Here is a 12,608-nt window from a genome sequence, read left to right as displayed (position 1 = left end):
TAACTGAACAGGAAAATACACTAGGCGAACAGAAGGTCTATATACAGGGGGATGGAACAGTCATCTTCCTCTGAGATCTCCAGGAAGCTCTCCAGGAGGTAATCGGAAACCCTATGCAGGAGGTTCCTGGGCAGAGCTGGCTTATTGGGTGCCCCGAGGTAGCACACTTTTCCGCGCCACGCTATCAGCTGGTACTCGGGTACCAGTGCCTTGACGAGCATGGCAGCATAGGGCCCTGGCTTGTGGTGGCTTTCCTCCAGCATGCGCTCTCTCTCTGTCCATGAGACTCTCCTCAGTGTGATGTCGCGCGCAGACTCCTGCATGTAATTAGAGTAATTTGTGTACTATTGGTAATGGTAGTGCTTCACTTTTCCTTTGCATAACAAGAAGCGTCACTGTACAGCCAGGTGGAGGAGGCTGCAGAGTGGGAGAATACAGGGATCTTTCCCAGGGAACAGCCGCGAGGGGCTGCAACAGGGGCAGGGTTTATGCTTTCAGGATTGCCTGCAGCAAGAGGACAGAGCTGTACATTCACTTTTAAGCAGCCAAAAGTGTTTGGCTTACCATGCCTGGCTGCTCCATGGATTCTTCTTTCCTGCCCTGCTTCTCTGATCTGCAGTGCAATACCCCAGGCAATGAAAGCGAACTCAGAAAAATCGAACTTTCCCTGAGTGAGTGCGCATGAGAGAGGTGCTGTGCATGCTCTTGTTCACAGACACTGAGTAGACTATGTTTCTTTGTTGAAAAAATGTACCTTTGTAAGGAATTCACTCCCTTTTTGCCATCACACAGGTGCAACTGTATCCCGACCTGATCCAGGCGCCTTGTCAATGTTCTGCAGGACTGCAGGCAGGAGGACAGAGCCCCCCTGCACTGTATCTGCAACCGCCCTCCCCCGCCACAAACTCCAATCCCCCCCTCACCCAAAATAACAAGAAGGAGGGGCACCAGGGGCCGTGAAAACTGTCACTGCACCACAGCAGAGTGCTAAATTACCCAAAAGCTCTCAGTCACTAAATTTTGAAAAGTCCTTCCCTTACTGTGTTGTTGAGTATTAAAAGTAGTTTGCTGTTAATTACTTTTTCTGTCATGTTTCTTTGCAGAAGACTTTCTGTGAAGGGGGGAGAAGGGTTTGGTAATTCCATAGGACATTCACCATTAACAGGGGTACAGACATGGGGGCAGGATCAACAGCAGGTCACACACAGAGTGCAGTCACTAGGCACCCTGGTCAGTCTGTGAGGTGTTTTTTATGTTCTGCTCATAGGCGGCAGGTGCCCTGCTCCAGGTATATTTGCAGGTGGGTCTCTCCCCCGGCCCTGCCTGGATCGGGCCCTGGCCCACGTGGGTCTCCCCCCGCCCCGTCAATTCCCTGCCTGGAGCAGGTACCAGCCCCCATCTGCCACCCCTCCCCCAGCGTGTCGTCTCCCCCTCCGCCGCGCTGCATCCCTGTCTCACAGTAGAGAGGCTACCCGCAGAAATGCTGTCTGCTGCCCCAGGGTCCTAGAGCCTGCCATTCACAAATGGCAAGGCAGGTTGCCCTCACCCTGCCCTTCTATCGTAGCCCTGAGCCTCTACAATGCCCCAAACCATCAGCCCCAGCCACAGCCCGCAACCCCCTACATTTCCTCCCCCTTCTCACACACCTCTCACCCCTTCCTACGCCCCCACCCCCAGCCCAGAGCCTGCACCCAAACTCCGTCCCAAAGCCTACACCCCTCACCCCTTCCTGCACACCCACCTGTATCCGTCCTCCCCCCAGAGACCGCTGTATGAGCAGGAGCCTGTCATTCCTAGAGTCTAGAAGCTGTCTCTACATCACTGCACACCCTACCCACCACAGTCTGCGTCCCTGTGTCAACCCTTTCACGCGAAGTCATTAGTCAAGAAAAGGTTGTTGCTTAACAATGCTCTATTAGCTTTATTTGTACACGTGTGTTGGAAGGGGGCAAACGGGGTGAACGGGATATGAAACTGTAGAGGAGAGTGAACAGTAACTGGGTAAAGAAACAGGAGCAGGTTCTGCTTCTCTATACACAAAGTTAATAGTCACAGGTTACCCTGCTCGCTGAGGAACCTAGCTTTCAAAGCCTCCCAGATGCACAGCGCTTCCCGCTGGGCTCTTCTAATCGCACGGCTGTCTGGCTGAGCGTAATCAGCAGCCAGACGATGTGCCTCAACCTCCCATCCCGCCATAAACATCTCCCCCTTGCTCTCACACAGATTGTGGAGCACACAGCAAGCTGCAATGACAATGGGGATATTGTTTTCGCTGAGATCCGAGTGAGTCAGTAAGCTCCTCCATCTCCCCTTCAGACGTCCGAAAGCACACTCCACCACCATTCTGCACTTGCTCAGCCGGTAGTTGAAGAGTTCCTTGTCAGTGTAGGGCTTCATGAGCCAGGGCATTAGCGGGTAGGCTGGGTCCCCGAGGATCACTGTAGGCATCTGCACATCCCCAACATTTATTTTGTAGTCTGGGTAGAAACTACCTTCCTGCAGGCATCTAAACAGACCAGAGTTCCTGAACACATGCGTGTCATGAACCTTGCCCGGCCACCCGACGTTGATGTTGGTAAACCGTCCCCTATGGTCCACCAGTGCTTGCAGCACCATGGAAAAGTAGCCCTTGTGGTTTATATACTGGCTGGCCTGGTGGGCCGGTCCCAGGATAGGAATGTGAGTCCCATCTATAGCCCCACCGCAGTTTGGGAATCCCATCGCGGCGAAGTCAGCTATGATGACCTGGACGTTTCCCAGGGTCACCACCTTCGAGAGCAGGAGCTCAAAGATTGCGTGGGCTACTTGCATCACAGCAACCCCCACGGTAGATTTGCCCACGCCAAAGTGGTTCGCTACTGACCGGTAGCTGTCTGGCGTTGCAAGTTTCCAGAGGGCTATGGCCACTCGCTTCTGCACAGTCAGGGCTGCTTGCGCTTCAGAGCAGGGGACAGCAAGTCACACAGTTCAAGGAAAGTGCCCTTACGCATCCTGAAGTTTCGCAGCCACTGTGATACATTCCAGACCTGCAGCACTATGCGGTCCCACCAGTCCGTGCTTTTTTCCCGGGCCCAGAATCGCCGTCCCATAGCATGAACATGACCCATTGCCACCATGATCTCCACGGCACGGCGTACCGTGCTTTCTGAGAGGTCTGTGCCACTCTGAGACTTCATGTCCTCACCGCGCTGCCGTTGCCTCCTCGCCCGAGTTCTCAGCATCTCACTGTGGAAGAGGTGTTCGATAAGGTGCGAGGAGTTGACAACGGCCATAAGTGCAGCGATGATCGCAGCAGGCTCCATGATCGCAGCGGAGTGCTGTGGCGTCCACGCTGTCACTTATAACAGGAAAAGTGCGCGAACTGATTTCCCGCCGGCGGGAGTGACGGTTGAATGCTGACAGTTACCCAAGACCACCCTCGACACAGTTTCCCCCCCAGCATGCATTGGGGGATAATCCCAGCATTCCAATGGGCAGCGGGGAGTGCGGGAACTGTGGGATAGCTTCCCACAATGCACCGCTTCCAAAATCGACGCTTGGCCCGTTATTGTGGACTCACACAGTCGAATTAGTGTATTTACTGTGGATACACAAATTCGACTTCATAAGGTCGATTCCACAAATTCGAATTAAGTTGATTCAAAATAGTCTTGTACTGTAGACGTACCCTGAGAGGATGCTGAGGACATTAGGGTTCAAACCTCCCCAAACACAATGTTTATCTCCATGCCGGGTAGAGATTGTGTATTGTTACCTCTTTTTAACACGAGTGGCCAGTCACAGTTTGGAGCCGTGGGGATGTCCCAGTTGGAAGTAGAAATTGATGGAGTCTGATATTTTCTTTGATCCAATCTCATTTATTGACAAGAAATGTACAAAGTCCGACTTCTCTGAATGCATGAGGAACCAAGAACAAAAGGAGCAGCTTATGTGCTTATCCCCCACACGTCTTGCTAGCCACCTCATTAGATCTAAACGGTCACTTTTTCCAGGCTCGCACTGGGCTACTGTTTGCCTTCCTTGTTTTTTTCCCTCAGGCTCCCTCTCTCTGTTCTGTGTGTTCTCTCTCTCTTCTTTCACACACCAGCCCGTCCTCAGCCAAACCCTTCTGCCCACTCAGTCCAAATTCCTGGGCAGATTCGCACACCTCTTTGTCTTAGGTGGGGGAGGAGACTTCTGATTAACTCATCCTGACAGTTATGTGGATAAAAGGGATGTCCACACATCAGTTAGAATAAGTTTTTTAACTCAACCATAAAAAGGTTTGGTCCAGCTCATAATGACATCCCTCACCTCAGGGGAGGCGCAGGCTTGGTCCCACCCTACAACATCCACACATCTATTTTTAGCATGCTAACACAAGCCCTGCTAGCACGAGTCTGCCTACCCAGGGTGGGAGGCTCACTTTCAGCTGCCGTATAGGTGACCCTCAGTGGCGCAACTACTGTCATGCCTTCAATTACTTTCTGTGTATTAATTTGAATCAGAGGTCTAAGGATTAAAGTACTATTCAATGGGTAGAATTTTCAAAAGTATCAGACTGACTTCAAAGCTCGAGTTTCCCTTTTCAGAAGGATGTAATGACGAGGGAATCTGTGTCTCATAGAAAGTCAATGAGAGTTATGCTTCTAAGTCAGCTAGACACTTTTGGAAATTTTACCCATTGTGCTTCAGGATGAAAGATGCTGGCACTTTTCAGATATGACATGAGTAGCATTTCCTCCACACCTACCTGCTGTTTTTGTACTTGACATTGATTTTCGTCTTGTTGTTGCTGTAGCAAAGAGGTTGTGTCAACACAAATCATTCACATCATTTATTTTATTTTGATAGCCATTAATCTGTTTTGGGTCTGACGCACTGGGTCTTAGGGAATGTCTACACTGCAATGTTAGCCCAAACTCAGGCTTAAGGATTTCAATCACCATTCTACAACTTTTGAGAAGATAATTAAGCCTCCTTTTGACATGGCCTCTGATCAGGATATGGTTTCATATGCCCCGGCAAAAGAAGGTACATGTGATCCCCTAGAATAACCGTGGGAACAGTAATTCCATTTATGACATTGTCATCTGGAATAATGTTCCGGCCCGTCCATGAAGGTAGATGCCTGACTGACAGAAAACCCTGGCATCAGGAACTTTTCCAGGGCAGCCCACATTGGCGTCCATAACTTTGCCTCTGTGGTCCCCAATGGCCTGCATACCCATGGAGTAGTACCTTTTGCAGTGTCTGTACTCTGGCTCCTTGTGTACATACAATCATGGTACCCAGTGCAAGTTCTGGTCATCCCATGTCTGCATGACGATGGGGTCCCACCAGTTTGTGCTTGTGGCCTTGCTGCAGAAGCACCGGTCTACACAAGGGGCATCAGAGGTTCTCCCAAAACCCGTGAGCAGCATCAGCCTGTTTTAGTCTGCCAGGTCTGTATCACCCTCATCCTCCTCCAACAGGTGCCTTCTTCTGAAGGTCAGAAAATGCCCCCAAAATGTCCACCAGCGCCTCATGGAAGCTCTGCCCATTGCCTGAAACAGGAGTGAAAGCACAAGCAAGACAAGTGCTTCAAACGTTGACTGTGACGGGTTAGATCAAAGAAACCCTTTTGGGAGCTGCGACCTGAGTTCCCAGACTACTCCTACCCCTGCTTTCCCGGACAGCTCAGGACTCCAGCATCTTTCTTCCTGAGCCAGACATTCCCGTCTGCTCCGACAAAGACCCAGGGTCTGAATTACTTGCCCCAAAGCTGCAGGTTTACCTGAAAGCAGCTAACAGAAGTGTGTTTGTCTTTAGCACTCAGATGCCCAACTCCCAGTGGGGTCTAAACCCTAATAAATCAGTTTAACTCTATATAAAGCTTATGCAGGGTAAACTCACACATTGTTAGCCCTCTATAAAACTGATAGAGAGATATGCACAGTTGTTTTCTCCCCCCGGTATCGATACATACTCTGAGTTAATTAATACGTAAAAAGTGATTTTATTCAATACAGAAAGTAGGATTTAAGTGGTCCAAGTAGTAACAGACAGAACAAAGTAAGTCACCAAGAAAAATAAAATAAAACGTGCAAATCTATGTCTAAACCATCTGAATCCAGATAAGTTCCTCACCAATTCCAGAATGCTCCCTTTTACAGACCAATCTCGTTTTAGGCAGTAGCAAGTATCAGCTTTAGCCACGGATGGGAATGTCATCAACCCAAAAAGTAGCATTTCCTCACATTCCACAAAGCAGTTCCCATTGGTGTGAGCTTGGGCCCTACTAGAGGTAAACTTTCTTGCTCGTTAAGCCAGATAGATTCCTTCACAGATCAGTGACTCCATCTGAATTCATTTGTGCAACATATATTACCTGATGACTTTTCTCAGGGCCTCCTTCACCTCTTTGTTTCGCAGGCTGTAGATGAGGGGGTTGAGCATGGGAGTCAGGACAGTGTAGAAGACAGAGAACAGTTTGTTCAGGGCTTTCAGTGTATTGGTTTTTGGTAGCAGATACACAGTCATTAGGGTCCCATAGAAAACTGTAATCACAATGAGGTGAGAGGAGCAGGTGGAAAAGGCCTTTTGCCTCCTGGTGTTGGAAGGGATTCTGAGGATAGTAGCAATGATACAAACATAGGATGTCACAGTTAATAGAAATGGGCAAGGCAGGTCTAGAGAGGTGACTATGAAACTAACCAGTGTGATCATGCTGGTGTCACTGCAGGAGAGTTTTAGCATTGGATAAAAATCACAAAAGAAATGGTCAATTACACTGGGGCCACAGAATGTTAACTGTGACATAAAACACATCATTATTACACAAGTTAGAAATCCGCTTATCCAAGACCCCGCTGCTAGCTGGAGGCACAACCTGCCGTTCATCAGGGCTGCGTAATGCAGGGGTTTGCATATTGCTACATACCGATCATAAGACATTGCTGCTAGGAGATAGCATTCTGTAGTTGCCAGAGAACCAAAGCAATAAAACTGTGCAAAACAGCCACTGACAGAAATGGTTCTGTCTCCAGTCACGAGACTGGCCAGTAACCTGGGCAGGATGGTTGAGATGTAGCAAGTCTCCAGGCAGGACAAGTTCCCCAGGAAGTAGTACATGGGGGTGTGAAGGTGCTGATCAGCCACAACTAGCACAATGATGAGGATGTTCCCAGACATGGTCACAATGTAGATCACCAGGAAAACCAGGAAGAGAAGGAGCTGCAGTTCAGGGAGATTCCCGAATCCCAGGAGGATGAATTCTTTGACAATCGTTCGGTTGTCCTCTTCTGCTTTCTCTATGAGGTGCATCTAGGTACAAAGAAAAATATTAAAACTCAGAGGTGGGACTTTGAAAAGGAAAAACATCCTGTCAGCTTAAGAAAGTGCAGAAGGACAGATATCCAGAGGCATTTAGGCACTCAAAGTTGTAGCTAGGTGCCTAGTGGGATTTTCAAAAGTACTTAGGCAACCAATGTGCCTTACGTTCATATTTTTAAAGCTCTTTAGGTGCTGCAGCACACAGCATCACAGTGCCCAAGCCTAAATCTCATTTTCCCTGATTTAGGCAATGAGGAGTCTACAGTCTATTGACAGCCAATGGGATTTAGATTCCTCCATGCCTAAATCCCTTTTGAAAATTGAATTTAGACTCCTAAATCAATTGGGTGTTGTTGCAACACAGAGCTCAGCAACCTTCAAATAGCTTTAAAAATCTGGTCCTGTTGTCTTTGCTGAATCAGGATCTTAATTCAAGGTATGCAGAGCCACAAAGGATCTGTTGTTCCTCAAAGGATGCTAGCGACTGGCAAGTTTTAGCACACACTAAAAATGGTCAGCGGAGCTAAGGGAGAGTAAAGGAATGGCTTTAACAAGCCCCATTTTACAGCTGCCCAGGTGAGGACAGAACCAGGAGCTGTAAATTCTGCGGAGACAGACAGACAGGTAGAGCCTTTGTAGTTCAATTGTTTTCCTAGTAATACACTGCATGGTCTAAGGTCCTTAATCAGCCTTCACTCAGTGACTATTCCCAAATACCCAGAACAATGGAAGTTTGTTGGTTACAGACCGAGCAAAATTATAGTATATGAGCACCTTACAGTCCTTAATGTATTTATCCTCACAATGCCACAGTGAGATTGGAAAAGGTTTCTGTGCCCATTGTACAGATGGAGAACTGAGGCCCAGAGGGTCAGTTTGATAAGATACTTAGTGCCTAAAAATGCAGATCAGTGCCCAATGGGATTTTACAAAGTCCTTCATCAGGCCCAGTGCCTCACTTCCATGGAAGCCAAAGTATATTATATGCCTAACCTGCTTAGATGCTTTTCAGCATTCCACTTGGTGCCTATCTACGTCATTTGGTGCCTCAACACCTTTGAAATCTGGCCTAAGCAATTCCCCCAAAGAGCCCCAGGGAGCCTGCTGGAGAACAGAGAATTGACCCCACGTGTCCAACATTCCAGGGTAGCCCCCTACCCAAATCTATCCAGAGCTATAGCTTGCCACGTTGTTCAGTTTCGTGAATTACTCAATGATCTCTAGTGAGTTCCAGGAGACAAATACACATTGTGTTAATAGAACATTGTTTCATGTCTGAGTGCTAAAGGTGTTGTCTGTTAAGTTGATTGGGTCATTCTTGATTTGTAGGTGCACCTGATGGAGTTTCTCTGTCCCATTCAATAGTCCCTAACCTTCACATGTCCCACCTTGTTCGTCTCCTCTTTAAATGAAACTCCCTGAGTCTTTTCTGAGGCTGGGATATTCAAAGGAACCTAAAGAAATTAGACACTGTTGAAAAATTAAGGGGAGTTGGTCACCTGACTCCCCTGAAAATCTCAGCCCCATTAAACTCTGCCCATCCATGCATCTGCTTCTCCTCTCACGCTCTGCTCCGTTCCCAGCCCCATGCAGTAAATGGGAAAAGAAGAGATGCTCCCTCCTCTCTTCCCCCAGCTCTGAGACAGCAGGTGCAGCTCAGGAGCCTGCATGTGAGCACCAGCAGAGGAGGGCGTGAGCATGCTCTCCTCATGCTAATGCCTGAGACACTGAGAGCAGGAACTGGACTAGCAGCGCAGCTGGGAAACTCCCTCTGCCCAGTGTCCTTCCCCATGCACAAAGGGAATGCCCCGAGCAGGCACATACAGACTCCTCTCCCTCTCCTCCCCTCCTTGGCACCCTGAGACACACTCTACCCCAGGTGCACTCTGCAGCCCAGCTGAACAGTGAGAGTGTCTGGGCCTGGATTTTGTGCAGCATCCCGGGTGCAACAGTACAGCTGGAACTCAATGTTCCCAGTCACTCTCTGCAGTGTCGCAGTTCAGCCCTGTTGGGAGGGGAGAGGAGGAATGAGACCTATCAGGGGCAGTATAGGAAGTGTGGGGGAGCAGGATATGCACAGCTACGGTGTGCGCCTGAGAGACAGCTCCGGCTGTGCTCCTTCCTACTACCGCACCTTTTCCTTCCTATGTGAGATCCCCAGGATCTGACCATAGGCTTGTCTAAACAGAGAGTTAGATCGTGGCAAGCTGGGGTGTGAATCTCCAGAGCACTGGCCTGCCACGTACTAACACGCTGTGTGGACCCTGCTCCAGTGCACAAAACATTCCCTAGTGCACATTGACCTACCCCCATTTCAAACAGCACTAGGGCAAAATCCACTAGGGGATTTTTAGTGTGTGATAGCTGGATCCGTGCAGCCCCTTACTGCACAGCAACCTACCGCACTGTAGATTTCCACCCCAGCTTGCCACACACTGACTCCTTGTGTGGACAAACCCCAGGAAGGTTCAGATTTACCTTTAATCCTCAGCAAGAAGCGGCGACCTCTGTGTCGATGCTGAGTGGGTGTGGGGATCTGATTTCCACTTCCATGCTGCTCCCCTCTGTCTCCTGCTCTCAGAGTCTACCGGGTGGAGTAGTGCACTCAAGAGCAATGGGATTTCTAAAGGGCACCAACATCTGGCATGTGAACTGGCTCATGTAGAATCTTGCTGGTGCCCACTGCAAGTTCCTTTGTTCATGACACATTGGGCAACTTTAGAATTAGCACCCTGCTGTGGTGCACCACTGCCCCGTATGGACAAGCCCTTATTCGCTCTGCAAAGACACCTACCTTCCACTGCTGCACTGGGCTGGCTCTTGATTTCTTGCTTGATGCACACACCCGTGTATATTACAAGGGGCTTCCATGCCTCCTACTCTGGAGCCTTCTAGGTTTTATAGGGGAAAGCAGCCTCAGGTTGGCTCAGGAAGCTCTTGGGATCTCCGCTGAGGCTGCTGTTAATGATCCCTGCTTTGAAAGTGCCCTCAAGAGGGAATTCAATGCTATGGTGCTTGTTAAGACAGTGTAAACATCAGGGCCATTGACTACTGAGGCCTGGTCTACACTACAGAGTTAGGCTGACTCAAGGCATCTTACGTCGACTTAACTATGGAAGCATTTACACTAAAATTTCACTCCCGCTGACGTAACTGCCCCACTACGCCGAGTTAATAGCCCAAGCTCCACGAACAGCATAGAGTCAAAGTTAATGTAGTTAGTGTCAATGTAGACACTGCATTGCTTATGTTGATTGTTACTGCCTTTCAGGAGCCTTCCAACTGCCCCACACTGTCAGTGCAATCGGCGCGAGTGCTCCTGGTGAGATCACGCACCGCCGACACAAGGAGCAAAGTGCAGACATGCACGAGCGATGTAATTACTGCGGTGGCTGTCTGCCGACATAGGTTAGGTCGACTTAATTCTGTAGTGTGGACATGGCCTGAGTTAGAGAAGAATGAGTTCCTTAGGATTTGGCGTATAGAAGTTATTCTTTGCTGACTGTCTGGGCTAGCTTGCCCATTCCAGGGTGAATTAACAGGTGTGTTGTATGTAAGACCTGGGAGGTAATTGTTCTGCTCTGTTCGGCACTGGTGAGGCCTCAGCTGGAGTAGTGTGTCCAGTTCTGGGCACCGCACTTTAAGAGGGATGGGGAAAAATTAGACACAGTCCAGAGGAGAGCAACAAAAATGATAAAGAGGTTTAGAAAATGTGACCTGTGAGGAAAGGTAGAAAGAATTGGGCATGTTTAGTCTAGAGAAGAAAAGGGTGAGGGGGGACGTGGTAACAGTCTTCAGAGACGTACCAGGTTGCTAGAAAGGGGATGATGATCCATTTGTTCTCCACATGCCTTGAGGGTAGGACAAGAAGGAAACTGTAACAAAATATGCAGAGGAGTGGGGAGAAGCACTGTGGAATCACAGAGCAACTGAGTGGCCAGTGGAGAAGCAGCTGGATTGAGACTATTCCCAGCTCTGCAACTGGCTTATTGAATGACCATGGGCAAGTCACATCACCGCTGTATGCATCAGTTTCCCAACTGTAAAATGGGGATAATGATGTCAAGCTCTTGGAGAGCTGCTGATGAAAAGCACATTATAAAAACTAGGTCTTTTGATTATTACCGAGTCACAGTAGTGCATCAACTGGAAACCTAGTTGAGAACGACAGTTGTCTAAACAGCCAGTAACTCCCACCAACAAACATTGCTCCTTCTGTTTAAAAAACTAGGAGATAAAATGTCACAAAGAAACTTTGTTAACACAGAGTTAAGGTTCCCGGTGATAGCTCGGTCCCATCCCAAAGGGTGAGTTCAGCAAAACTCTGACGTCTGAGAACCAGGAAATAGAGAGAGAAGATAAATGCCCACACAACCTTAACTCTGCCCTATTTGTGCGATACCTCAATATGCCACACTACGAATTCCCACTCTATCGTGTCACTGCTGTGGGCAGGTGCTTCCTGCCATGGCCTATGTTCAAACCCTGATCATACTCCCCCACCAGGATACCACACTTGTAAAGTGTAACGGCCATGTAACAGGCCGGTGTGGCTCCCCTCCTCCCCGGGAGGGTTGAGCGCCGGACACCGGAAGGGGCGGGGCTACAGAGCATTGAGCCCGCCCCTCAGAGGGTCAGGCGGCGACCCGGAAGCACAAAAGCCGGCCATCAGCGCTCAGTCGGAGCCCAGCCACCATCGGGAGCAGACCTGCCTGAGAGGGCTCGGGACTGGGAAGCCGCTGGGGCCCCGAGCACTTGCCTGGACTGGCCGGAGCTTCCCCTTGCTCGCTACTGGGAGGACCCGCCGGAGCTTCCCCGTGCCACATACGATGAGGAGCCGCCGGAGACGTCCCCTCTGCCTTGTTGTTACCCCGAGGAACCCCCGGAGCATAACTGGCCGGACTTCCCCGAGGAACTGCTGGATCTACCCCCCAGCCCGGGCTGCGAGGAGCGCATGCTGTTGGACTTCCCAGGAGCGGACGCCACGGACCAGGTAGGCCCAGAGGGGGAAATTGGAAGCGGCCCGGGGGCAGCCGATCCTAGTCAGGCTGCAGATCAATCCACGCTAAAGTGACCATACGTACTGGTTTTACCAGTACAGTACTGGTTTTTTGGACATTGGTCTGGTTAGTCGTGAGATGTAACCAGTACAGTTTAGGACTACAAAATCAAAAATTATTAATTTATCAAAAGATTGAGTACATCAAATCAATCCTTGATAAACCAGCCTAAATCAATTTTATTAATTTATCCTAGTTTTAGTTTTATTTTACACGACGGTTCTCGTCGTTGGATCTCGGCAATACTCGGCATTC

General features: G+C 49.4%; 1 protein-coding gene across 1 annotated transcript; it reads right to left on the bottom strand.

Annotated features, from left to right (window-relative positions):
• Nucleotides 1-1,664: 1,664 nt before the first annotated feature.
• LOC123347068 (olfactory receptor 6B1-like) lies at nt 1,665-7,284 on the bottom strand (the record flags this gene model as incomplete). The annotated part of the gene is made up of 2 exons (XM_044984515.1): nt 6,358-7,284; nt 1,665-1,685 (listed from the first exon to the last, which is right to left on the bottom strand). Coding segments are annotated over exons 1-2 (948 nt in total), but the record flags the coding sequence as incomplete, so codon positions are not given.
• Nucleotides 7,285-12,608: the final 5,324 nt, after the last annotated feature.

Source organism: Mauremys mutica, chromosome 12, assembly GCF_020497125.1.
Source record: "Mauremys mutica isolate MM-2020 ecotype Southern chromosome 12, ASM2049712v1, whole genome shotgun sequence".
In the NCBI taxonomy this organism is placed as follows: Eukaryota; Metazoa; Chordata; order Testudines; family Geoemydidae; genus Mauremys; species Mauremys mutica.
This window is presented reverse-complemented; position numbering and strand designations above follow the sequence as displayed.